This window comes from Chrysemys picta, chromosome 13 (genome assembly GCF_011386835.1).
Source record: "Chrysemys picta bellii isolate R12L10 chromosome 13, ASM1138683v2, whole genome shotgun sequence".
Lineage (NCBI taxonomy): Eukaryota > Metazoa > Chordata > Testudines > Emydidae > Chrysemys > Chrysemys picta.
The window spans coordinates 53,729,990-53,757,676 of NC_088803.1; the positions used below are offsets into that span (position 1 = coordinate 53,729,990).

General features: G+C 50.8%; 1 protein-coding gene across 6 annotated transcripts in view; it reads left to right on the forward strand.

The window, feature by feature from the left end:
* Positions 1 to 27,687, forward strand: part of DNMT3B (DNA methyltransferase 3 beta) — an 88,022-nt gene that overhangs the window by 43,940 nt on the left and 16,395 nt on the right. For 5 of the 6 annotated variants that reach the window (XM_065566346.1, XM_065566347.1, XM_042842583.2 and 2 more), the window contains exons 2-12: positions 3,638 to 3,785; positions 9,085 to 9,191; positions 11,791 to 11,922; positions 12,259 to 12,450; positions 19,471 to 19,629; positions 20,995 to 21,102; positions 22,546 to 22,687; positions 23,736 to 23,867; positions 24,533 to 24,577; positions 25,852 to 25,931; positions 26,599 to 26,711. In XM_065566346.1, coding sequence (XP_065422418.1) covers positions 3,638 to 3,785; positions 9,085 to 9,191; positions 11,791 to 11,922; positions 12,259 to 12,450; positions 19,471 to 19,629; positions 20,995 to 21,102; positions 22,546 to 22,687; positions 23,736 to 23,867; positions 24,533 to 24,577; positions 25,852 to 25,931; positions 26,599 to 26,711 — 1,358 coding nt within the window. Of the gene's footprint in view, positions 1 to 412; positions 954 to 3,637; positions 3,786 to 9,084; positions 9,192 to 11,790; positions 11,923 to 12,258; positions 12,451 to 19,470; positions 19,630 to 20,994; positions 21,103 to 22,545; positions 22,688 to 23,735; positions 23,868 to 24,532; positions 24,578 to 25,851; positions 25,932 to 26,598; positions 26,712 to 27,687 lie in introns of those variants that run through there. The other variant, XM_005304870.5, reaches the window with a different exon arrangement.

Genomic DNA, 27,687 nt, shown 5'->3' on the forward strand with positions numbered 1-27,687 from the left:
CAGGAGAACGCTCTAGGCAGCCATTCTCCTGCTTCTGCATCAGTGGCATGGGATCAGGCCCCAAGCAGAGATTGGGGCCCTCCGCAGAACTCGTTGTTCCCATCCATGTCCGTGCTCCAGGGAAAGAGCATGACCCCTAGTGGGGAGCTGTCGGGAAATGGAGGGTTCTGGTTTTAGGCAAAAAATGAAGACTTTTAGAAACAATTGCGATTTGAAAAATCACTTTAGTGATAACACTGTTGCCTGCACCCTGTACAGGGCTTTGAGACCCTGTTCATCATTACATTTCTGGTGGGGTGTGGAGAATTAATTTTGCGGGTGACTGTACTTAAACCACCAACTTATCTAAAGTTATAAAAGTTTGATGATCTCTAAATGGGTGACAGGTCCAATTGGGCCTTCAGTGATGGGGCTGCAATCGCAGCGAATTCACTGGCTATGTCTGTAATGAAGATGTTTTCAGTCCTTTTTCTATTTGATCCATTTGTTGTTGTTAGTTACTGAAATCTGCAAAGCACTTTGGAAGGGCACAGCTCGGATTGGATTCAATGGGAGAAGGGCTGGGAGCTCTTGATAATTACGAATATTGTAGAGCTGGGCCCAGTAACCTAATAGTTATTTCATGTATGGGAGCAGGATCAGGCCCAAACCTGCACCTCATGTCCTTTAGATCCACAGTAGCTGTGTCGTTCTCAGTGAATCTTCGCTGATTAGGAAAAGGGGAAGCTGGTGCTGAGTCCAGCTGGATGAGGGGAAGTTAGACCAAGGAGGAGGAAATTCTCATAAGACCCTCAGGACACATGTCTCACCCTAGAGCTGATGTGCTGCGTTCATCCAGAATGGGTCAGATCCTACTTCCACTGCAGTGAAGGGCAGTTGCCATTGACTTCAATCGGAGCAGAATTGGGCCCTCCCTCGGCCAGTCCTCACAACCGAGCAGTAGCATTGCAGAGGTGAATCCATCTTACTGCCAGTTCTGAAATGGTTTTATCCCCCTAGAAACAATTCATTGGGTGGGCCAATGGCTCTGGACTTGGTTAAATGGTTCATGTGGTTTGGCTGAAGAGAAAACATTTTAAATTAATAATTTCTCTGATTCTACCAAGATTATGCCCCTACTTCAGTTGAAGCCATTCTGCATAATTAAACCAGCATGGCTGCTGAGTCCCTGCTTCCAAGTAGCTTGCGACCCTTTGCCCCCCAGGTTCATGGGAGGGACGCATGCTCTTAGTCCCCCCCCCCTTTGTGCTCTCTGCAACTTGAGTGTGCTAGCACCAGGGTCACAAGGAGCGGACTTTGTCCCTGGCTCCTGAATCTCCTCTGGAAAGTGGAACTCGCAAGACTAGTGTGCTGAGGGAGAAGGGAGTGCAAGGGGGTCCTTGAATGTCAGCACTGGGAGAGACAACACTTCCACTGCCTCCCTGCCTAGCTTCTCTGGTCACATCTTTCTCTGTCCCGTGTGGACAACTGTAAAAACAATGTACGAGAATGGCACTAGCCTTGGTTAGGCCAAACAGTAGGGGATAGAGTTGGAAGATGGCGTGACTGGATTGGAAGAGGCAGAAGCCTGAGGCAATGTCAGGGTAGGGCTGGAAGTGTATTTTGTGGACTACATCAGCATTAATCCAGGTCCACACCGATGTGACTGAGAGCAGAATTTGGCCCCCTGTTTTTCAACAGACATATTGTGTGGGGTGGCAGTGGCTGCCCCCTAGTCAGTTTGAAGCAGCCCATAATAAGCTGGATTTTTAACCACCTTCTGCAAAAAAAGACCCTGCTCTTTCTGCCATGTTGCCTGCTGCATCTCACCTCAGGGAGAGGAGGTGCGTGGGTGGTTTGATGAGAATCAGAAACATTTTAAACATGGGAGGGTTTAAAAATGCCCCTGCCCTGTGAGGTTCTGTATTTCCGACTTTGTGGTTCATTCTGTCTCCAAAGGAGCTTGGATAAGAATCTCACAATGGCTTTGGTTCGGTTGGCCCTGCTGAGAAGGGCTGGGCAGCATTTTAGGGGGAGATTTACATCTGTTTAACCACAAAAAGAACAGGAGTACTTGTGGCACCGTAGAGACTAACAAATTTATTAGCGCATAAGCTTTCGTGGGCCACTGCCCACTTCTTCGGATGCATATAGAGTGGAACATATAATGAGGAGATATATATACACACATACAGAGAGCATGAACAGGTGGGAGTTGTCTTGCCAACTCTGAGAGGCCAATTAAGTAAGAGAAAAAATTTTTGTTTGAAGTGAAAAATTTTTTCTCTTACTTAATTGGCCTCTCAGAGTTGGCAAGACAACTCCCACCTGTTCATGCTCTCTGTATGTGTGTATATATATATCCCCTCAATATATGTTCCATTCTATATGCATCCGAAGAAGTGGGCAGTGGCCCACGAAAGCTTATGCTCTAATAAATTTGTTAGTCTCTAAGGTGCCACAAGTCCTCCTGTTCTTTTTGCGGATACAGACTAACACGGCTGCTACTCTGAAATCTGTTTAACCAGACACTACAACTGCTTGCCAGTGCATAAAGAGAGTTGTTTAAGCTATTGATATTAGTGTAAATGCCAATAAATATGAATGTTTGTAACTGACCTTGTGTTGATGTCAGGTTTTGCAGTTGCAGCAGCTGCCCTCCCAAAGTAGCTGGAGCCGGGCCCCCCTTGTGGGGACCTGAGCTGCCAACCTGGTGTATTTATTTATTTATTTTCTAAAGTGTGTGTGTATGGGGGTGGGGGGAGGGTTGTGCAGAAAGTGTCCTATTGTGTACGTGTTGTCTGGACTTCCCTGACAAACTCCTTGCATTGGAAATCAGTTGTTGCATTTTTTTTTTTTTTTAAACTAGAATAAACCACATCTCCTGGGCCAGATTCTGCAGCTCTCGCTCGGTCTCTGTTGCAGCCAAGCCCCCTTGGAATTCAGTGGGAATTGCAGCTGAGTGTGGACTGCAGGACTTTGCCCCTACTGGCTGTCTGGCTGGTGCATTTTAATATTGCTGCCCCAGCTCATTCTATTGCCCTGGGCTACAGGAAAAATCCCCTCTGTGCATTTTTCAAAGGAAAATAACCAGTCTAGTGGCAATATGGGGACTTGGTTTTCCCTGGTAGCGTAGGCTTTTTGGAAACATCTCATTCCTCCAACGTGATTGGGGACAGCAGCTTGAAATCCAGAACAAGGAACTCCGCTCTAGATTAAGGATGTCCAGTCTGTTAGATCAGGAATTTTCCTCTCATGTACACCAGTATAAATTGGGAGTCGCTCCACTGGCGTTGCACCTGTGTGAAACTGGCCTGACTTCCGGACTAGTGCCTCGAAGTGCTGTTCGGATCATCACCAGGCCCCGTCCAGAGTGGTGTAGAGAGCAACGACGCTTCGGAGAATCAGAGCCGCGTGTGAATCTCAGCAGGACGGGCTACAGAAAGGGACTGAGGCAGCATTCATTCGAGTCGGTGGGATCTTTCCATTAATGTCCATGGGCATTGGACCAGGCCTTAAGAAAGCCGCTAAGCGGATGTTCAGTTGTGGCTGCATTTAGAAGGTTACGCAGCCCAGTTTGTCTTTCTCAGACTCTACTTGGCTGTATTTAGTGGGTGGCTAAATTTCTCTCCTGTTGTACCTCAAATCATTTCCGCAGGCTAGCATGAAAAGAGACAAGTGCCATGGCGATGGGGAGACAGACTGCAGGGCAGAGCTGGTCTTTGTCAACGGAGGCTGCAGTGACCCTGCTGAAGATGAAGCTTCTCCCCCAGCTCTGGAAGCAAATGGGAGGCCCAATACACAAGGTCAGTCTCCTCTTACTGCACTCGCAGCATGGGCTGGGCTCTGGATTTCCACAGCTGACTTCTTGGAGGTGGTGCTGGGTGCAGTGAAGATCATTGCATTGGGTGCTTGTATAGATTGGGCTTCTCTAATGTGGCTCTCATCTATAAAAAGAACAGGAGTACTTGTGGCACCTTAGAGACTAACAAATTTATTTGAGCATAAGCTTTCATGGGCTAAAACCCACTTAGCGGATGCATGCAGTGGAAAATACAGTAGGAAGATATATATGTACAGAGAACATGAAATAATGGGTGTTACCATACACCAGGGGTCGGCAACCTGCGGCACGTGTGCCAAAGGTGGCATGCGAGCCGATTTTTGATGGCACGCGGCGGTGGGCTGAGCGGCTCAGCCCGCTGCCGCTCTGGGGTTTCGGCCGCCAGCTCCTGCCAGCCAGGGTCCCGCCACCGGTCCCACTCAGCGCCCACTGCCGGCCTGGGTGAAGGAACCCCAGGCTGGCAGTGGGCTGAGACCCCGGCTGGCAGGAGCCAGCGGCCAGAACCCCAGAGGTCAGCTGGGGTCCCCGCTGCAGCCCCACTCACCTTGCTTCCGGTTGGAGTTCCAGCACAGGCCCCCTGCCACACAGCGTCCAGGCCTCCGGCCCTGCTCAGCCCTACCAGCCGCCAGCTCCACTCACCTCAGCTGCCGATCTGGGGTTCCAGCCGCTGACCTCCTGCCAGCTGGGGTCTGGATCTCCAGCCTTGCTCAGCCTGGAGTCCCAGCAGGCCACCCCGGGTTCTGCTCCTGGCCTTGGATCAGTGCTCTGCAGTCTCCCCGCTGTGGCCCACTGTCCCCAGCCTGGGACAGTGCGGGTTGCATACGAGGCAAGAGGGGGTACGGCTCAGCACCCCCGTCTTAAAATTGCTTATATCAACCATGCTGCGTTTGACCTTGTGCCTGCCTTCTATCGCCATTTTTTTTCCCACTGAGAGTTGAAGGGAACATTTGACAAAATGGCAGCTCCTAAGAAAGCGAAGCTAGACGTCCGATCGTTTCAGCCTGCTTGGACAGACGCATTTGGATTTCTTGACAAGAAGGAGCGTGCTATTTGTGCTTTCTGTTATGAAAGTGTTGTGTGTCGCACATCAAGTGTTCGACCTTTTGAAACGAAGTACGAGAAAACCTTTCTTGACAAGATTGAATCGCACAAAAAAGTCAGTAGCAGGATATGAGAGCCAAAGCAGTGTTTTTAAAAGCTTAAGTGTAAGTAAAAAATCAAGCTACAGAAGGAAGTTACAAGATTGCACAGTGCATTGCAAAAAAATGGAAAGCCGTTTACAGATGGGGAATATATAAAAGACATTTTTCTCAGCAGTTCAGAGATTTTGTTCAATGATTTGCCAAATAAAGAGACAATCACATCTAGAATAAAAGAACTGCCCGTCTCTGCCAGGACAGTTCAGAGACGCATCAGTGAAATGGCAGAAAACATTAAGGAAAAGCAGACGACTGCATTGAAAGACCCAGCAGTGTTTAGTGTTGCAGTTGATGAGCGCGTGGATATAAACGACGTTCCACGTTTGGCGGCAGTTGCAAGATATTGTGCTTCTGATGAAATCCAAGAGGAACTTTGTTGCCTAAAACTTTGTTGCATGGCACAACAAAGTGGGAAGATATACTGGAAAGTTTTGTAAACCATTTTGAAGAACGAAGAGTTGACATCAGTAAAATATTTTGTGTGACAACAGATGGTGCTCCTGCCATGGTCGGAAAACAGAAGGGATTTGTAAAGTTACTTGAAGATCAAATTAGCCGTCTGACAGTCAAATTTCACTGTATCATCCATCAAGAAAACCTGTGTGTTAAAAATTCGAATTCAGAGCTTAAATAATGTGATGAATACAGTGGTGCAAATTGTGAATTTCCTTGTTGCTCGAGCTGCTTTGACTCACAATTTCAAGCACTGCTAGAAGAGATGGACAGTGCTTATAACAACATCCCACTTCACAGCAACATTCGGAGGCGAAGCCGTGGCAAGGTTTTGGTGCGCTTTGTAAACTGTGTTGATGCAATCAAGATCTTTTTGTTGGAAAAAGAACAAAACTATCCCGAACTGGATGATGACAAATGGCTGTGTAAGCTCATGTTTCTAACTGATATCACCGCTCACCTAAACAAACTCAACCTCTCTCTCCAGGGTGCAGGGCAAACAGTTCTGGATCTTTATGAAGCCTGCAGAGCATTTGTTGTGAAACTAGCAGTTTTTTCCAGGAATATTCAAACTTCTACTTTCTGCTACTTCCCACTCATAAAAGAGCTATCGACACGTTGCACTGTCAATGTCGATGGGATTGGAAAGTACAGGCAAGAACTGGAATCAGAATTTTCTGACAGATTTCAAGATTTCCAGCAATTTGTCCATTGCTTTCTTTTCTAATTAAACCTGAAAAGTTCAACGAAAGCGACTTGGATTTGTCTGTATTTCAGTGGATGGGTGTTGAAGATTTCGAAATGCAACTCATTCAGTTAAAAAAGCTCAGAATTGTGGACATCAAAGTTTGTGGATCTGCGGAGCACACTTGAAGCTACCGAAAGAGATCGTGGGGCCTCTGTTCTGACCTGCTGGACGTCCCTGCCAGTGAAATTTAACTGTTTGAAGAAAATTGCGTTTGCAATGCTTGCAGCATTTGGATCCAGCAGGTATTTTCACACATGAAATCGGTCCTGTCCCCCTCTCGGAGCTGGTTAGCAACTGATCACTCAGAAGCCTGTGTGCAGCTTAAAGTATCCAAATCATTGTTCTAACGCCCCTACTCTACTTGCGCTACATTGATGACATCTTCATCATCTGGACCCATGGAAAAGAAGCCCTTGAGGAATTCCATCATGATTTCAACAATTTCCACCCCACCATCAACCTCAGCCTGGACCAGTCCACACAAGAAATCCACTTCCTGGACACTACAGTGCTAATAAGTGATGGTCACATAAACACCATCCTATACCGGAAACCTACTGACCACTATAGTTACCTACATGCCTCCAGCTTTCATCCAGACCACACCACTCGATCCATTGTCTACAGCCAAGCTCTAAGATACAACCGCACTTGCTCCAACCCCTCAGACAGAGACAAACACCTACAGGATCTCTATCAAGTGTTCTTACAACTACAATACCCACCTGCTGAAGTGAAGAAACAGATTGACAGAGCCAACAGAGTTCCCAGAAGTCACCTACTACAGGACAGGCCCAACAAAGAAAGTAACGGAACGCCACTAGCCTTCAGCCCCCAACTAAAACCTCTCCAGCACATCATCAAGGATCTACAACCTATCCGGAAGGACGATCCCTCACTCTCCCAGATCTTGGGAGACAGGCCAGTCCTCGCTTACAGACAGTCCCCCAACCTGAAGCAAATACTCACCAGCAACCACACAGCAAAAACACTAACCCAGGAACCTATCCCTGCAACAAAGCCCGTTGCCAACTCTGTCCACATATTTATTCAAGGGACACCATCATAGGACCTAATCACATCAGCCACACTATCAGAGGCTCGTTCACCTGCACATCTACCAATGTGATATATGCCATCATGTGTCCCTAATGCCCCTCTGCCACGTACATTGGCCAAACCGGGCAGCCTCTACGCAAAATAATTAATGGACACAAATCAGACGTCAAGAATGATAACATTCAAAACCAGTTGGAGAACACTTCAATCTTCCTGGTCACTCAATTACAGACCTAAAAGTCACAATATTACAACAAAAAAACTTCAAAAACAGACTCCATCGAGAGACTGCTGAATTGGAATTCATTTGCAAACTGGACACCATTAAATTAGGCTTGAATAAAGACTGGGAGTGGATGGGTCATTACACAAAGTAAAACTATTTCCCCATGTTTATTTCCTTCCCCCTCCCTGCCCCCAATCCCGTCCAGTTCCTCATACCTTCTTGTCAACTGCTGGAAATGGGCCATTTTGATTACCACTACAAAAAGTTTTTTCCCCCCTCCTGCTGGTAACTCTCGTTATAGTGTGTATGGTAACCCCATTGTTTCATGTCCTCTGTGTGTGTGTGTGTGTATGTATATATATATATATATATAATATATAATCTTCCTACTGTATTTTCCACTGCATGCATCCGATAAGTGGGTTCTAGCCCACGAAAGCTTATGCTCAAATAAATGTGTTAGTCTCTAAGGTGCCACAAGGACTCCTCGTTGTTTTTGCGGATACAGACTAACACGGCTGCTACTCCGAAAGCTCTCATCTATGTAAGGCTGGATCCTGGTCTCCTTGAAGACAAAGGCAGTTTTGCCATTGACCTGAGAGGGAGCAGGACTGGGTCCCCGGTAGGCAATGAGCGATAGGGCAGATTTGCGTGCTGGTATTGGGTGCGCTAGATGTATGTCACTGATGCTGCACAAGTTAATAATAAACCACTGGCATCTTCCGAGCCGTAGAGTACGTTGCAGAGACATCATAACTAATAATGGCAACACATGCTCCTATTGCAAACTGCCCGGAGCTATGTGACAGGCTTTGCCATCCTGAAACATGTGACAAGCTCTGCTCTGCCTCTCTGAGTCATTTGACTGTGCCACCCTGAGCCAGGCACGCAACACAGAGGACGAATAAATATGCACAAAAAGAGTGTTGCCAATTCTTGCGATTCTATCAAGAGTCTCATGATAGTGACTAGATTTCCCCAGTGCCCCAGCTCCTGGAGTCGTGTGATTAGGTCAGACTGCCAGCTTTAATTAAAAAGAGAAAGGAGTACATTTCTAGCCTGTGTAGCTATGGAGAAAGACTTGAAAATACAAAGAGGAGGTAGCAGTGCGGCTTAGGGGGTTGAGCACTGAATTGGGACTCCAGAGACCAGGGTTCCATTCCTGGCTTTGCCGATGACCTTGGGGGAGTCCCCTTCTGTGCCTCGTGTATAAAATGGGGAGAATGATACTGATGTCTTTTGTAAAGTGCTTTGAGATCTGCTGCTGAAAAGCTCTATCTTTGAGGTGGCTGTTACCATTATTACACCCTAGAGGCCTACATTTATCATTTTTAAGGCAATTTCACGATTTGTTGGCAGCTGACTTACAATGTTTGAATGCTTGGGGTTCGCAATCCTGCCGAAGCGAGGTCTGAGACTGTCAAAATCTTCAGAGTTGGGCCAGATTTCTTCCCTAGGGTAGGATGTGGGTGAGGTCAGGACTTGCTGATTTATATCAAACGCCGTGCTGAAGTAAGCGGGTCCTATTCCAGAACAACTGACTGAGGGCAGTATTGCTTTGAACTGTTTCCCGTAGATGCTGTGGACCTACGAATAGTGTCCACTAGGAGCAAGAAGATCGGCAAGGAAGACGTCTCCAAGGAAGACCTATCTTGGCCCATGAAGCTCAGCAAGGCTCCGGAGGTCAGTTGTTTCCTCCCACAGAACATCGTGCTCTGGTCTCTATTGTATAGTAGCCTGTGAATTGTCACAGCAAATTTTGTCTTGCTTGTTGTCGCTCTGACAAACCCGTCTGCCGGTCCCCTGCCTCCTGCGACCCGGCAGCGAGAGACGCCCCAGGGAAGGTGGGTTGGGGACTTCACCGGCTGCTTGTGAAGTCCCTGGCTCCCCGTGCCCCAGCCAGGCGGGAGTGGGAGAGCTGCCCGGGGAGTGCCCTGGCAACCGAATGCTGCAGCCTCCTCCATTGACAAGAGCTGCCTCTGGCACCCAGGGCACCAGCCCCATATCTCCAGAGGCTCTGCCTGGCGCCCCCGAGGCGGCTGCACGGTGCCGGGCGTCGTTCCCGGTGGTGGCCCCAGGGCAAGCACCAAGGCAGTGCATCTCGCTGCCCTTGGTAACAGCTATTCAGGAGTAACAGCCGCGTGCTGCTTTGCCCCTTTCCCCCAATCTCCGCCCAGCCTTTGGAGGCTTTTTGGCGGCAAAAAAATTGCTGGTGGCCGCATTTGAGAAACACGGCACGAGTCTGCATGGTAGTTTAATAGCCCATTTGGTTAAACAGGCGCACAGCTCATTTGTGAAGTGCTGCTAATAACTGTGGGCCAAATTCTGTGCTCCTCATTTGTTCTTTACTCCCGTGGCCTGAGGAAGTGCTGTGGGAATTGGCCCTTGTACTCTCTGTCGGCAGAGTGGGAGCCAAACTGCTCTTGACCAGTGACAAGACTGGTAGCTTCCTAGGTATAGTCGATATGGACCATGCATTTGATCCAGTCTGGCCCTTGTACTCTCGGTCGGCAGAGTGGGAGCCAAACTGCTCTAGTTTCTTTCTCGAGCCAGAGAAATTCCAAGGGGCAGTTTAATCAAAAAGAAAACCCAAAAGCCAAACAGCGTTCAGTTATAGCTATAGGTTACAGCTATAACCTAATCTCCTGTTTACAGAACAAAGAGCGTGTCAACAAGGAGACAGACAGTCACTAATTCCCTCCCCTCTCGCCCCGCAGAGCGCCTGGGGGATTTGAGTGTGGTATAGGAGAGGCAAGCCTTACATTCCTTTACAAGGGTGCATGGTCTTGTGATCCAAGCGTGAGATCGGAGCTCTAATCCCAGCTCCGCCATGGATGGTGAGACCTTGAGCAAGTCCCTTCCCCTCTCTCCGCCTTAGATTTCCTGTCTTTAAAATGTGGGGGAAGTACCTGCCTTGCACGGGAGCTGGGAGGGCTCTTTCTCTGATGCTTGTCACCTGTTTTGAGACCCTTGTGTGGAAGGTGCTATAGAGAAGGTCAAAGCCTTGCTGAGAGTAGAAGACCGGAAAGAAGGAACTGGAACCAGCTCGCAAACCTTTGCCTGCCCCAGACACGAGCTGGGACCTTGCTGCAACTGGGGCTCGTTACTTTTGCCTTTCACTTCTATGTGTAAAATGATGAATTCAGAGGCCTTTCTGGCCTCCAATGTAACTTTATTGTGTTGACTTTGAAACCCCAAAGCTAGAGATCTGCCTGTGAGTACAGACCTTCCAACAGCAGAAGCCCTAAAATAAACCCAGGGGTTAAAATTCTGTTGGCTTGAAGGGCCTGTTCACCCCTAGGCCGCTTTGAAGACTGGTTTTATTTTAAAATTCTGTTACCCCAGATGCAGGAAACCCGCCTGCTTTAGAATGTTTCATTGAACATGAGATCAACAAACCACAGGGGAAAAGCTGCCATGGGAGGGAGCCTCTGCAGAATGTGTCTGTGTGTGTGTGTGCGCGCGCGCACATGAGGGCTGGGGCCCTAGGAAGGGACTGCAGAGAGAGACCCTTCTCCCCCAAGTACAGCCCAGCTGCAGATGCTGTGCTCCAGAGTCCATAGGATTCAGAATAGCTGCCAAATCTCAGGTCCTTTTTGTTGCCTTTTAAACATGTTTTTAGTTACCTCTCTGCCAAGAAGTGGTGGTTTTAGGAGGAGACACAGTCAGTGAAACACAGTGACCGAAAACAAAAGTTGTCCCTCTAAATACGGATCCCTTCTAGGATCTGGGCTGGGCTCTCATGGGGGAGGGTAACTGCCCCAAGGACAGAATATTGGGTTTCTCGTGGGCAGGATATCAAGTAGTTTAGAGGCACCAGGCCCGTGCAATGAGATGCTGAAATACCACATGACAATACACATTGTTATTGTAGCACCTGCTGGCTCTAGTCCAGATCGGGGCCCCATTTTGCACTGCACAGTCCCGCAGTGAGCGGTAGTGTCTGGCCTTGTTGAGGTAAAACAGGCCCAGAGAGATGCCGGGATTCACCCAGCAAGTTTGTGCTAGAGCTAGGACGAGAACCTAGGTCTCCTGCCTGCAAGCTAATGCCCTGCCCACTGGACCATACACCTTGCGTAGCCTGTGCTGCTGTCCCTACAATTCAATCTCCGATTGCTGTGGGCCCTACAGGTAGAATGAAACTGGCCCGTGATCACAGCATGGCCCTTGCCGTGCATTGTGGGAAAGCATCGGTGCAGATTAAATGTATTCTCTGTGTTGACTCTAGGCTGGGAAAAGAGCATGAAGGGTGTAACCAAGGCCTGTTCTCTCTGGGTTCCAGGTGCGAACGCGCGGTGCTGCCGGCTGGGAGAGCAGTCTGAGGCAGAAGCCTCCAGCTCGCAGGATATTCCAGGCAGGACTTAAAGAAGAGAATGACCTGGAGAGTGACAAGGAGTCCCTGGCTCCCGTTCGGGTAGGGCTCTGCGTGGGGCAGGGGACCACATACAGGGAGAGCTTGAATTGGCAAGGACAGAACTGAAGCCCACATGGTATGTAGTGTGGCTTCAAGAGCAGAGCTTTCTCCTTGCGCCTGTCCAGGGCTCTGAGTCTGGCTCTCTGATTCTCAGCCTGGAAACGTGGTATTTTAGGGTGGTTTAGGGGATGCAGTTTGCAGGGACGATGTGATGCAGGATGGGTCTGTGCTGCCTTCCTGGCCCTTTAGGCTTTTGTTCTCTCTCTCCTCCTCGCCCCTCTGTTTCCCTCCCTGCCTCCCTCTGCTGGCTACTCATGCCCTATTCCTTCTCCCCAGTGCTCCAAGAGGAGGACAGCTATGTCTGTCCAGGTTGCCATGATTGACCTCACTGAGGAGGATTCCAAGGATTCCTCCCAGAGCAGCAGCACCACGTCTGCCAGCAGCACCCAGGAGGACCAGAACGGATCCCCCGAGCTCGTCGCTGGGGAGCAGGAGAGCAGAGTTGCGGGGGAAGTGGTGGAATACCAGGTAGGGGAGCCCAGTGATCCCTGAGCTGTGGCTGTTCCAGGCAAATCATTGTCTCTGCACCCAGGAACAGTATCGCGTCCTCACTGAGATCTCGGGACAGCAAGACAGTACCCAGAGCTAGGACAGATTTACCGGATGGGGCAGGCGTCTCCTGGGTTTTGCAGTCTCACACTCACCCGGCACGCGATTTGGAGTTTCATGGCAACCCCTCTGCCCGCTGTTTGCCTTTGACTCCTCTGCCCTTGCACATGTCACTGCTCAAGCTTCCTCTTGCAGCCAGGCGGGCAGGAGACACAGGGCTCTGTTTAGGTGCTTGGTGGGATGAGTCAGCCCTGTGTGCGGCGCTGGCCAGGGAGGGAACCGAGCCGGGATGCCCAGGGGATGCTCTGGTTCCCCGTTCTGTGGAGCCCGTGCTGCGCAGTACAGCTGCTCTCCCCCAGCGGAAGCCCGGAGGGCAGGGGTGGTGCGGAGGATTAGATGTTCCGAAAGAGTCCCCGGTGTGCCGTGGGCCAGGCTGAGAGCTGTGCCCCGGGCAGAGCGTGCTGTTGCACACACTGATGTTTCCAGCAGGAGGTGCCAAAGAGGACGAATTGGTTGTTCCCTTGGGTGAGGGCGTCTGTGACCAAGTGGGGATTTTCCCTTATGTTGTATGTGAGCCTACATGAGTCTTACTGTTTTGCATGAATACGGTGTGTGCCTCAGTTTCCCTGTGTGCTGCATCAATACCTCGGTGGGGGGAAGAGGGGTGTGTGACTTTGGCTGAGACCTCTGGGGCAGGTGAGGCTGCTCCAGCTGCCTGCACGGAGGTTGTGGCCCGTAACCTGAGACCCAGGAGGAGGATGCAACCAGGTGACGACCAGGTGACTTTTTGCCTGGGAAGGGAGACAAGGAGGAGCAATGGAGGTTGGGTCGCTGGAAACTGGCAGTCTGCTTTTGGGGACTGGAAGAGCTGGAGTCCTGGGCTTCAGGCCCAGGACTCCGCAAGATGGACTTGGCTGAAAGTCACTGATTTCTGTGCTAACAAGTTCTGTCCTATGCCGTGTTCCTGTCGAATAATAAACCTTCTTTTTACTGGCTGGCTGAGAGTCACGTCTGACTGCGGAGTTGTGGGCAGGGCCCTCTGGTTTCCCCAGGAGCCCTACGCAGGCGGCTTGCTGTGGGAAGCGCACGGTGTGAGAAGGGGATGCTGAATGCTCTGAGGTCAGACCCAGGGAGGTCGAAGCTGTGTAAGCTGCTCACAGAGGAGGCTCCCCCAGAGTCCTGACTGGTTTCATATGGAGTAGTTCCAAAGCATCGCCCGGTGACTCTGTGACAGCGTCCCAGTGCCAGGGCACGGTCAGAGGCTCGCTGGAATTGTGCAATTGCATTTTGCTACATAATTAGGCATCTAATGCACACCAAAGCTTAGCCTGAGGATTTGCACATGTGATGATGATTATTGAAGGAATGGGCGTTAGTTTGGATTTGGCTTGTTTGCTTTGTCTTCCGTGCAGGACCAGGATTTGGGGCCCCCGTCAGCGTTATTCTTGGTTGTCCTTCCCCTTAGTTTCTTCTCCTTTTTTCCCCTCAGACCTTTTCCTTTCTCTTGCCCACGGTGAGGAATGGGGCGGGAGGGCCTGTTGGCCAGGAATCACTCTCCCTCCCTGTAGTGCCTCCTGTGTTCGAGAAGACTGGACTCGCTGTAAAGGGTAGGAAAGGGATTCTTTTGTGCGCTACTGGATAGGGGCAGATCTGGTGGTTCCCTCTAGCGCCCTGACTGACTAAGAGACTGTGCTGTGTGGTGTCCCCCCGTGACACGCCCTGCGTCCTGGCCGAGGCGAGCGATGCAGTGGACGGTGGACTGTACTGCCTAATAACTAGCCAGTAATTATGGGCCTTTCCTGACACGGAGCTGAGAGGGAGGGATGGAGCTTGCTCACTGGCTCTTTTCTCAGAGCCAGTCCATGCATGTAGGATGCAGGGCCCCTTGTTGTCTGCAGTAAGGGCTAAGCATGCACCTCGCAGGATTAGGCTCTCAGAGGCACGTATACCCCAAAGTCGCGCTGTCCCGCAAGTGTGAATTGGGTTCACGGATTCCAAATTCCAGCTCCATGGAAGCGACACCACAAATTGTGACAGTCCAGACAGTCCAGCGGGGGCTGAACCACTGGCATGCAAAGAACAGTGTGTAACAACCAATAGCAACTGGAAAGAAATCCGAGCCAGGTAACTATCACCCCTAACGTGCTCAATGTCATGGAGCTTACCTCAGTCAACTCTGATCTGCTGGTAACTTGTGTAATGCTCGGGGGGGACGACTGTGCTTTCACGCTACACCCCACAGCCAAACGCATGTGGAAAAGCTGACGAAGGGTGCCATAGAAATCCGTCTTTTACACTTTCCTCACATGCAATGAAAAAGAACTAGAATAACAGGGCAGCTAGGCAGCGAGCCGGCGCTCAGACCAGCAGAGGCAGGTGTGATTTAGAAATGTGTCTGATCAACTGCAGGGCCGTCAATGGCTGAGATGCCAGCTCCGATGTGTCCCTTTAAGGGGATGCAAAGCCAGTTTAACTGGCACCCATGGAACAACCCCAGTGCCAGGGCTTCCCTGCAGGGCTGGCGTAGCAGAGTCCTTTCCTGCCCCACTCTCCCCTGGACATGTGGGGGGCAGGAGAAAGTGTGTTGAGAGAGGGGTGCAGTTGTGGCTAGGGCACAGTAGAGCTCCCTAGATGTGGCTGATCAAAGCCCCCCTCTGTTGGAGCCGCCCCTGACTCCTGAATGTGCAGAGGGGGCATGAAGTCTCTGCTCCGCAGCAGGCGGCGCTTCTGAGCTTCGCAGCCAGCGAGGTGCTGAAGCGCTGGGGCCAAGACCTTCCAGGCAAGAATATCGGCAATGGCAGATACTCCCTGTCTGGTTGCTTTAATGTATCATCTCTTTGTACGTGCACCTCATTGGAAAGCTTATTATGTCTACTTGCGTAATGTGGTGCTGTCGGGTGATGCTGCTACCGTAGAAACCATAACCAAGGACCCCATCCACATGTTAAAGTGACCACTTTGCAATATTTGCATTCACTTCTGTTACTTTAAGGACTCAGCATTATTTCAAGATGTCAAATTGCATTTGGTTGTGACCTCAAGGCATCACAACAACGATCTAAAGGGTAAAACAGAATCTAATAAAAACGTGTACAGGTATCCTTCGCGCTGGTGACATTTCTCATCAACAACATTATCGTGATGATCAGAGCGTGTGGCTACTACAGTCTTCGTTGCCTGGGCATGTACCCAGTTCTGGACAGGGAAGATTGGTCTGACTGCAGACACAGTTGATTGTGCAGTTACCCCTATTGGTACAGGCACAAATGAAGGCTTGTAGATGCTCAGATGCCAATGGGTCCTTGAAGAATACAGGAAGTAATTCATCATCCATGTTTTTCCATCCTTTTTGTAATGGTGATCCAGTATCTGGTTTACCTGTGTGCGAGGACAGCCAAAGCTTTGTTTGCCAAGCTGGTCTTTTGACATGCTCTTCAAAACTGTCCTCACATGGTGGGGAGCTTGGCCGGTGACTTGTCCTGTTGATGGTTAGATTGAAGCTCAACAATTCAGGACTATCTGCAGACTGTTTCTTGAAATCCTGCTCTAGCCTTTGAATGGACGATGTTATTTTCACCTATCACCGGGCGAGGCCTCACTCCTGTCTTCTCCTCTGTCTGTCTTCACAGGCTATTTGGAGACCTTCAGTCATTAAACACCACTATGTAGTTTCTTTACATTGCTCTTCCCACCACCTTATTAATCCACAAACCACATATTTGTTTCTCATTAGCCCTCTACCGAGGAGACGAGATCTCTCCATCCAGAGAACCTTCTTGGTTCTGATTCCACAAGCCTGCCTGCCTTTCTCCCCAATTAATGGGGGTTTAAGTGATCAGAGTGCTGGCCCAGCCATTGGTTTCCAGCACTCTGTCACACCATCAGCTGTCTCTGTGTCGATGTCTATATTCTCATCTCCTTCACAGATGAGTTTTCCACCAGCATGAAGTGGTACAATTCCATTTGGAATGAATACACTTCCCTGGAGTCTTTCTACTTCTGTTTTTGCAGCACTAGTGATGCAGTGCCTCCGCTTGTCATAATTGATGCAGAGTCTCTGAAGGTGCAGTCTGTGAGACCCAAACTCACGGGGTAGCTGTGCAGCAAGGCTTATGTGCAGTGGTGTGAAAACTTTGGCTTGCAGAATGCACAATCTTTAAGGCACTTTCTGTGTGTGTCTTCAGAAGGATGGTACCCATTACTGGCTGAGTTGTAGGCCTGCTTATCTAGCAAAGAAAGACCAAACTCATGCACCAGTTGGGGCACAAAAGTACCTGGCCTCTACAATCACCTGGCTCTGGCTAATATTCTGAGGCTTTCATTGTGGCTTTTTCAGACGGAAGGGTTGAAGTGGCATTCTAAGGAACCGCTTGATCATTTGAAAGCAGTTCATCAGGCTCACTCGCTGGAAGAACATCCACAAAACATTTGGGCGACTTAATATCTTGCTTCAGATGACTAGCAGCTTGGGCAGCATCCGCTAATGTTCTTGCGCTGCACAGAACAATGGTAGACTTACCTTGTCCATGCTGTGCATGGAATGAAATTACAGCACCCCAGTGTTTTTCTAATCTTGCCTGTAAGTTGCTACTGGAATAGCTTGCTGTTTCTACATCCGAGGGAAGCAGGGCTTTATATCTTTGTAGCAGCTTGGACAGGAGACTTTGTATTGTCTCCAACTAGGTGATACAGTGCAGTGTTGTAAGGTGGCTGTATTGTTGTCGTGTTACTAGATGGTATTGAGCGGGGCAAGTGATAAACGGCATCCTTAGCAGTTCAGCCTTCCACAGATATTCTGCGCAACATGTCGTCATCTCCACTTGAACTGCTGCCTCTCTCAAATGTTTCTGTTTTATGGAGTGTCTTGTCTGTCTTGTGTATGTTTTCTCAAGCAAGCACGGCAGCAGGACCAATCGCTGGAGGATGTGCTTGCTCTGGCGGCTATAGAAGCAGGTGAACATGATGCTCTCTGATCCGATTCAGAGTCTGTTTTCTTCCCTGAGTTCAACACAACTCTGACATACGTCATATTTGACTTGCTTGTGTACTTCTGAAAGCAACACTTGTGATAGAGCATCGGTGGCACATCACCTAAACTAGAAAACTCACCCAGTAGCCGCCGATACAACTCCCCTCTCCTGCCTTCTGCTGCCACCATCGCCGAATTCTACCCAGCACTGGTGGCTTTGGACAGTTTTTTGCTTTCTTTTGATTTTCTTGACAAATCCCGCAAACTTTGAAAAATGTGTTGAGTTTTTTTCTCTTTGATGTAAGCGTTGAGGGGCTTGTATCCTCCATATCTTCATATACTGCAACTCCCCACAAAGGTAAAATTCCCAGTGTATATTGTGAGCATTCCCACCACCATTTTTCATTTTGTTCAAGTACACTGACTTGCACTAAATTAGATCTATAGGTTAGTATCCAAATTGCCATTTTTGTTTAGCGAACACTTTGAAGCCCAGTATGAAACTGTGGCTTGTCATCTCGAACGCTGACCTGTGCGTAAGTGCCACTGAATTAAAAAGCGAGTTTCTAGAAATTTCCTAGGCCAGTACAGACGAGGTGTGACGTATGTACAAAAGCTCACAAATGGAGAAACATTACATCAGGAATTCACATACATCCGCATCTACCCACTGTGCAGTACAAACTATGGGGATGCAATCTACTGCTACTGGTGCACAACCTGCAGGGTGAGACTGATCTGGTCAGCAAATTTCATTTGAAAATATAAAAAAACCTATTCTAATCACTTGTGAAATACTTTGGCAAACTAAGAATACGTAATGTGAAAACAGTTCATGTGAGTATATTGCAAAATGTTGATATTTGCCATTTTTGCCACATGCTAATCAGCATCATTTCTGAGGGGGGAAAAAAACTTGCCCATGCAAAACCAATACAAATCTTTTACTATATTGTTGTTTGGTAGCTTTGGCCATGAAACACCACACTAAGGTGCTGAAATTAACATAAACAGTAAAAGCTGTCATCATCCTCATGTTGCCGTGTTCCTGGAACTATGTAAAAAATGTCACTGCCCCATTTTGGATACCAGTGTTTCACCTTGCCTACAAGCTTACGGCACCACTCGAGAGGTCCATATTATATCTCACCTAAACGTACATAAAATAAGCTTTCAATTTATATATGATGTGGATGACTAGGGCAGATACATTGAACTCCGAAAATGTAGCCCTTTTTGGAGAATTGCTGCATGCCAAATAATACGGCATAATTCATACCTCTGAGGGAATCTGGGGGTGGAAAAAGGCTTCTGCTGGTGAACTGGGTGGAGCTCACTCACCTCGCCAATTTCCACCAGCTGAGGATGTGGCCAACAGTGTGAAGGTGGTAAACCCGTATGTGTCTGCATCAGAGAAACCAGGCGCTCCTGAGACTAGCTTGTTTGAATGCAGAGAAAAGGCTGCTCTGAGGTGGTTTTTTTTGCATAGTGCAAACCAGGACACAAGCAGGAGGGGGCATGCTGGTTGGGCGAGTGCAGGAGTAGGCATGCACTGTATGTTAGTGCCCAGGAGGCCTAGCTGGGTGGGAAGTTGCCAACAGAAAAAGCTTTCTCTCATTCTTCTGAAAATCTTACAATACTTTCTACAGACAGTTGCTTGGAACCAAAATTCCCTGTTCCCTGGTGACTTAGGGCCTGAACCTGGTCTCACTGACGTCAAGGGCAGCTTTGTCATTCATCTGGGAGGGAGTAGGAGCCAGCTTTCAGGGCCCAGTCCTGTAAATGCTTGCACACGTGAGCAGCTGGACTCACGTGACTCGTGTAAAGGTGAGAGAGGTGCAAACCGAATGCTTCGTGGGCAATTTCACGATCACTTGAGGGCGCTTGTTATTGGCTTTTCTGTGGGCTCCTCGTGCAACGTGTGGCTGGTGTTTTCTGCTGCTGATTAGCATTGCCCTGGTCTTTTTCAGGATGGGAAAGATTTTGGAATTGGGGAGCTCGTGTGGGGGAAGATCAAGGGCTTCTCCTGGTGGCCGGCAATCATCGTCTCCTACAGAGTCACGTCCAAACGTCAGGCAATCTCCGGAATGCGCTGGGTGCAGTGGTTTGGGGACGGGAAGTTCTCCGAGGTACGTTGAAAGCACAGGGGCTCCGGATGCTCACCGCCCCCTCTAGCAGTCGAGGTCCGGCTGGGTGCTCTTGTCTTGCAGATTGCTTTGAAACTCGGGTTGCTGTGTCCTGTGCGACTTTCTCCTGTGCTGCTGCCGAGGCAGCCAGATGGCCAGTAGAGGGTGCCCAAGTCTCGTTGTTGTGATCCCCTCCCAGATCTTGTTGCCTTGCCCCTGTTTGCAAAGCCTGGATTGGATTTCTTAGCATGGTTTCGTTTTCAAAAACAAAGAGTCTGATAATGAACAAAAAGAGGAAATAATCCCATCTGCAGCAGCAGCGCCGGTAGTGACCGGAGCAAGCCTACAACGGGAGGGACAGCTTGTGAATGAGGGACTAGATTTTAGGGTCAAATTTCTCAGGTTATTCAGATAATAAATGGGTCTATGAAAAACACTCTGCCACAGGGGCTGGTCCTCCTTGGCCACACCTGAAAATGCACAGGGGCAGCTCTCTCACCTCCAACCCATGCAGAATGGGCAGGGGAATGTGCAGATGGCCATTCGCATGGGAAGTCGCCCATTCTGCACGGGCACAGTGGATGCCCCCGTGAATGTTGTGGGTGATGCTATGGAGGCTGGTTGAAAACATGGGCTTCAGGCTCCTTTTGGCCTGGTGAGATCCTCTGAGAGCACCTTGGCGCCACAAGCGTCAGACATTTATTCCTATGTTCTTTACACTCTCCCACGCTCCCCATCGCACAGACCCCCCTTCCAGCGGAGAGAGGCTGAACGAGTCTCCCTCCAGATGCCCATTAACAATTCTGTGCATGCTGGTGTCACTGGAGAGCAATGTGGGCCCTGCCTCCCACTCCCCAGGGACAGTGCGTGGTGGGTGAGATCACTGGGAGCTGGATCTGAGCAGAGCTTTCTTGGGGGAAACAAACCGTGTCACGTAGGCACCTTGTGTGACCGGATGTTTTGGGAGTAAACAAGTTGACTCCGTGCCTGGCTATTCAAGCACCCTTTGCAAACGCTGCTAATTGCCTTTCTGTTCGTTACAGGTTCCTTCTTCTCTGCAGGACTAAGTATTGTAAATATAGATGTGTTCTAGTCTTCCTAAGGCCAGGGACTGGACCAAAACACCTGTGCTCTATTCCTGGCTCTGCCATTAATTCGCTGTTTAGCCTTGAGCGAGTCTCTTATTTTCCTTGTGGGTGGGGGGAGATAATGCAACTCAGTTTCATGGGGATGTTGCAAGACTTAATGTTTATAAAGTTCTTTGAGGTCCTTACATGGAAGGAGCTAGATAAGTGCCTGGTACTTATTATTATTTGTATTTTATTAATAATAATATCTGTTATTAAGGATGGATCATTCTCTTACTAGGTTTCAGCAGACAAGCTGGTGGGCCTGATGGCTTTTAGGCAGCATTTCAACCACTCTACGTTTAATAAGCTGGTCTCCTATCGACGAGCCGTGCACCATGCTCTGGAGGTAACTGGAGAGCAGGGTTGGGTTTGGTTGCAAGATTGCTCGCTCAGTGGGAATCTCTTGGCAACGCAGGGTGGCCGAGCATTTCTCAGGGCTCCGGCCTGCGTGGGGAGCACTGGGGACGTAGGCAGGGAAGTCAGAACCTGCCATATCCCACCCACACCGAGACTGTAATTAGTGACCTGCCACGGGAGGCAGACGCTTCGTGTTGCCCAGAGTGACTGACTGCGGCAGGTGCTGCAGCTGGGCTGCTCAACGTTACTACTGAAGAAACTAAGGAGGCCAAAGTGCCTGGGCCAGGAAACTAGGCTCCTTCACCCCTGAAAACAGCCCTGCCGCCCTCCTCTGGGTAGAGCCGGTGACGGAGTCAGGACTCCTGGCTTCCATTCCCTGCTCCGTCACTCTCTCACTGCGTAAGCTTGGGCAGGTCCCTTCCCCGCTGTGCATGGGGAGGTTAGGAGAGTTCCCCGCATCGAGGCATTAGTTAAGGGGTGGGTGGGTGGAGGGGAGGGGGGTGAGGGGAGGTTTGAGATCCGGGGACGAAAGGGACTAACGCTGCAAAGTGTCAGTGATTCTTCTCAGCTGTTTGGGGTGGGCTCAGTGATGCTCTCGCTGCTCTCCTGGCACCGTGCCGAGGTGCAGACTTGGGGCCGGACCCTGCTCACGTTTACGCTGCGGGGAATCGGAGTCACTGCTGGCTCCTCCAGAGTCATGCTGGTCTTGCCGAGTCTGGCTCTGTGTCAGGATCTTTGCTTCTCCTGCCGCAGCTCCCCAGTCGCTCGGGGAGGTTATCCTGGGAGCAGTTGCTCCAGGCTGATGATTGATGAGCCGCAGGCCTTGTTATTGGCACGGGGGCTAAATGCCTCGTGAAGCTACTATCTGGTACGCACAGTGGGACACATTCCACTCCTGGTTACTCACTACAAACCTGCAGGGACTCCACTGCCGTTGGAATTTGGGCCAGTGGCTGTGGGCTGATTCCTCCTGCTCCTGCTCCTGCCTGGTTTGGGGCTCGCAGACGTGGCTGGTTGCAGGCTCTTCCCAGCTGACTGGGAGGGAAAGCCCCAAGAGAGCCCCCCCGGAGCTGGCACACCCACTGCTGGAATTTGTGGCAGCGCTGCCCTCAAGGAAAGGCCTGTACGCCCCACCCCCCACCCCGGGGAGCAGCTGTTGCTGCAGGTGCTGGTATGAATGAGCCAGTGTGCACATATGTTTGGGGGGGGGCTGGCACAGGAGGCTGCATCCAAGCAAGAAAAGTCAGGCCAGCCGTGTCGCCTAGGTTCCGCGTTTCAGCCAGACTAGACGAGCGAGAGCCCCCATGACCCTGGCCCCCTCTCCTCGAGTGGTTGTTTCCAAGTGAGACCATCATTGGGATGCCATTGTGAGACGCTTTGACTTGTCATCCGGCTGCGTAGAACGTGGTAACTTCTCCCCTCTCTCCGGCAGGTTGCCAGGAGCCGGGCAGGGAAGACGTTCCCAGGCACCCCTGGGGAGTCTCTGGAAGAACAGCTAAAGCCCATGATTGACTGGGCGTTGAGTGGCTTCAAGCCCATGGGATGCAAGGGACTGAAACCGCCGAAAACTCCAGGTTTGCTGCTTTTGTGAGCCAGACAGCAGAGCTGGCCTGGTCAAGACTTGCCAACACACCTGGCCACTTGCCTTTATTTCCGGGCTCTGGATTTGAATTTGGTTAGCTGCTACTGACCCCTTGGCCAACCTCTTCCCGCCTGTCTGCATCGTCATCTGCTGCTCAGGCTCCCCTCTGCACACCGGGGGCCAGAGCTATCTCTAGTGTAACTCTAGTGGTTGCAGTGGTGTTGTCCCAGGGATGCGTTTGGCCCTGGCTGGGCAGGAGCACAGTGGGTGCCATTAGACAAAGACGCCCAGCTTAGCAAAAGGCCAGAGGAAAGACACGAAGCACCTTTCAGTTGGCATAAAAATATTGCTCCAGGAACTAAACTATTGTTTGGCTGTGTTCACCCATCAGGCAGGGCTTGGGCTGGGTGCCACACAAGGGGCTCGGGGGACACAGGGAAATATTTTGATGCCCAGCAAAGGCAAAAAGTAAGAGTGGCCCTTGAGACGCCTCTCCCAGAGTCATGTCTGGCCAGCAGGGCTTCGTGTGTGAGGGAGAGGGGGTGAACAGGTGCAAAGAAATCTCCCAGCCACCCTCCCCAATCTCCCAATCATCTCCAGCACAGCACATGCCGCCCTCGCCCCGGTCTGACATCAGGATTAACTCTCCTGGCACACAGCGGGAATGTTGATGGTCTCAGCAGGAGCTCAGACTATATCCGTGCCGGAAGGACGGGGTGTGGGTGCTGCGTTGCCAGACGCTGAGGGGAACATGGCATCGGGTCGATCATGTGTTAGCGGAAGAGGCTTCCCACTGGAAGAACGTGTAACCTGATTCTAGTTCGGGAGTGCTCTGGCCTTTGCTTGTCATGGTCCTCTCACTAGACCAGGATAAATCTGGCCAGGGGAGGAGGGCACTTATTCTTGGTGAGGATGAGGGAGAAAGAAAGGAGAGAGAGAAATTCAACACTTTTCTTGGAGACTCTCAAGACTAAAGAGCCAGGGTAGTGGGTCAGGACCAGACAGAGTCTGGGAAGGCTGAGGCTGGTCTCCTTTCACAGAGAACGGAGTGGCTCTCCTCAAGAATGGCATTGAAGAGGTCTGTGCCCCTGAACACTGCCCCCCGGCCAAGCGACTGAAGACTAACTTCTGCAACAACAGCAAGGAGCGGGTGGAGGAGGACCAGAGCAGAGGTAACTCGGGAGATGGGGGGTGTGTGGCACCAAGGGGGATGTCACAATTCAGCAAAAACTTAGACATAGAAAGCACCAAAGAGACACCCCTCTGGGCAGGTGACGTGTGACAAGCTGTGACTCCCTCCCAGGCAGCACGGAACAAATGACATTTTTTGGTGTAGCACCAGAAATGTGGGAGCTGGAGTATTTGCCTAGCTCCGTCAGTATCCACACCTCTGCACACTGCATACCACATAATGTGTACCCGCCCCCGCTACACATAACCCTCGCCTGCACGTACCCTAATCTGCACACAAACACGGTTAGCATGACAGCCTAATCTAGGCACGGCCATACACGCACATCCTCATGCTGCCTGCTAATATACGGATACAGAACGTTTTCTGCCAAAATGTATTTAACTGTATTGTCCCCTGGGTTCATTTGGGACTGTTTCAGAGCAGTGAACCCCAGGAGTAAAGCTCCTAAAAGGGGACACAGTCTGTATAAGATAAGTACATAATATGTGAATATATATATATGCCTTCGGGTGAATATTCAGTATTGCTATAGTGGTTTAAATTAAGGAACTTGAGTGCTATTAAATAGGCTACATGTAAAGTTCGCTACATAAAATCGTTTAAGGACTGAGCACGTTTTCTTTTTGTTTTTTATTTGTAAAGAGCAAATGGTTTCCGAAGTCACAAACAACAACAGGAGCCTTGAAGGTAATTACTTTCCTTTCTTCTCTCACTCAAAAGTCAGTGGCTAAGTCAGGTGCTTGGATATGGCCTCAGATGAGAGATAATTGGTCTCCCCCGTTTAATTGCACTGTGTGGAATTACTGGAAGCTCTCCAGGTTGCTGGAGAGGTGACCGTCCTTCCCACGGGGTGAAATGCAGGAGGGCCAGTCACCCTGCGAACAGTTACCCAGGTGTTTAACTTGAGCTGCTGGGACAGTGCCTTGGAGTTCGCTGAGGCTGCTCTCGATGTATAAAGTGAAGCATGTGTGTGTATATCCCTGCAGGATTGGGTCCTGACTCCTCTCAGAAGAGTCTACCTGGTACATAGACCTTTCACTGGCCCTCTATACGTACCGGGGTAAATTTCAGGCTAAGAGATTAGTCTACTGGCTAAAGGTTAAACTCAAGTTGGTCAGAAATTGGTTTGTTCTTGAAATTCCGCTAGATCTAAACATGCTGTAAAAAATTATATGGGGCAAAGGGCCGTATAACGATCTATGGAAAATGGAGAAAATGAGGCGGGCCGGGTGGGGGGGGGGGAGGGAATAGAATTAGTCCAGTATTAAGTGGGACGCAGCAAAGGGGAGAAGTAGCCTCTCTTCATGGACAGTGTTTCCTTACAAACTAGGCAGAACTGAAACTCCGGAAGGCACTGGAGCATAGCGAGATAAGGCCCAAGCGGGAATGGGTAGGGGTTTAAGGACGGCCGGGTTCTAGTCTGCTCTGCCACAGACAATGAACTGACTTTCACTCGCTGTGCCTCTTTGCAAAGTACTAATAATGGTCATAGTTACGTCACAGAGGTGGTGGTTGGCTCTTAAAATGCTTCATTCTGCAGACTAGCAGGGAGGGCCCTGTGGACTTCTGGTGGGTGCTCCGGTGTGAGCCACGGAGGGGGCAGTGACTGGCAAAGAGGCTGCTGCCTGCCACTCGATTCTCCGGGGTCCCTTTTCACCGATTACAGCAAGTTACCTGGGAGCTGAGCCGCCTGGGAAATCTGGCTCCCGTTGTGGGCGCTGAGCACCTGAATCGGGGCTCTTCGTCTCTCGGCGCTGCGGCTCCCCGGTGTTAACGCAGGGAATAATCATCCTTCTTTTCTGCCCTCCTGTGTCTCTCGTCTGCGTAGATTGAGCTCTTCGGGGCGAGAGCTGTCTCTCACTGTGCGTCTGTGCAGCGCCTGGCACTGTGGCATCCGGCCTCTAGGTGCTCCTGGGATCAATAACACTGTTTTTAAAGGGTGTGTTCATTGTATTAAACAGACAGTTGTTTATCGTGCGGGAGAAAAAACCCAGCCACATTCCACCCGCTGTTTGAGGGGGGCCTTTGCCAGACTTGCAGGGTAAGTCACTAGTGAGGGTGGGTGCGGGGGGCCGGGGGAGAAGGCTGGGTCAGGTCACTGTTAGTGTGTAGTGACTCTGGCTACTGCAGCCTGCGAGGCTTTGAGAGCAGCTGCCGAGTGGGGTGGGGTGAGAACCAGCTGGGGTGGGAAGCCCCAGGGCCTACCGGAGCACTGCTAACCTTCCCGTGTCGGGGTACACTTCGCTCTGCCAGAGGGAGGCGGGAGGGGTCATGCTGTGACCGTGCGCTAAGGCTGGGGAGGGGGCCGGTCACCTTACCCAGGATAGGGCGGGGGGAGGAGGAGCTAGGGTGCCACACCCTTGTCCTGGCCATCCTAGGGGAGCGCACGCAGCACCCTTCTAACACCTGATCTAAAGCCCATGGAAGTCAGTGAGACTCGTTCCATTGGCTCCCCTGGGCACTGGATCCGGCCCCTACGTGAACGTGCGGATGCAGCGTCTGCTGCCCTGTGCACCCAGGAGCTCTAGAGGCTCCCACGGGACACCGGAGAGGTGCAGCTCTGTGCTGCCTCTCAGTATGAGCCAGAGGGTTTTGGCGTGCGCCATGTGCCCCCTGCGTTCTCTCCATCCTGCCTGGCGCCGTGTGGCGCTGGCTTGGCAGTAGACTCCGGGATTCTGACTCTCTCTGTTGGGCATGCTTCTCGCTAGGATCGATTCCTGGAGCTCTTTTACATGTACGACGAGGACGGTTACCAGTCCTACTGCACCGTGTGCTGCGAGGGCAAGGAGCTGCTGCTGTGTAGCAATGCCAGCTGCTGCCGGTAGGCACCCCCGCCCTGGCACCCGCCATGGGTGTTTCTCCTTCTCCAGCAGATCCTGGGCTAAGTTCCCTCTAAGCTGCGCGGCTGCGCCGCAGCCTATTAAGCACCATGCAGGTGCTCAGGGCTGTGGTGGGGACAGATGCCTCTCCCCTAGCCCTCGACCTGCCGCAACAGGGAGAGGTGACACTCCCGGCCGGCTCCAGCCCAACCTCTCCCACCTCAGCCCAGGTGCTGCTGCAGGGATAGAGAGCTGGGGGGAGTCCTCTCTCCCCACCATAGCCCCGGAGCCCCCTCCCGCACCACAAACCCCTCATCCCTGGCCCCACTCCAGAGCCTACATCCCCAGCTGGAGCCCTCCCCCCCACCCCCAGCCCTCTGCCCCAGCCCTGAGCCCCCTCCTGCCCTCTGAACCCCTTGGCCCCACCACACCACATGAATTTTGTTCTGTGCACCAAGATGGAGGTGAGGTGTCACATAACAAAATTCATTCCACACATGGGTGGGAAAAATTTGAGGGACACTGAATTCCTGGGGCAGACGCTGCAGCGGGAGGGGGTTCAGCACTGCTGGAGAATCTGGCCAGTTGGGTTTCGGTATCTAAATCTAGGCTGAGGATCCATGGGATAAGCAATTTGAAAATGTTGGCCTCCAACCCTAGTGCATCCCATAGGTGTGGACTAGGACAGGCTGCCCAGGGCAGTAATGGGGGCTGAGATTTTCAAAGGAGGCTGGAGGGAGTTGAAATTCAGTAGGGGCGGGCTGGCTGGCTCCTTTGAAAACCCAGCCAGAGAAAGGGAGAAGCCACTTAGACATAGTGTCAGAGGACACTATTTTAAGCCTCTGTAATACTTTCCCAGTGACTCCTGGCTCGCCTTCCCCAGGTTGTAATCCAAAGATGTATAGCCTTTCTCTTCACGCGGTGTTGTCTCAGAGTCCAGCTGATCAGACCTGGCTTGTGGACAGCAAGTCCCAGGTG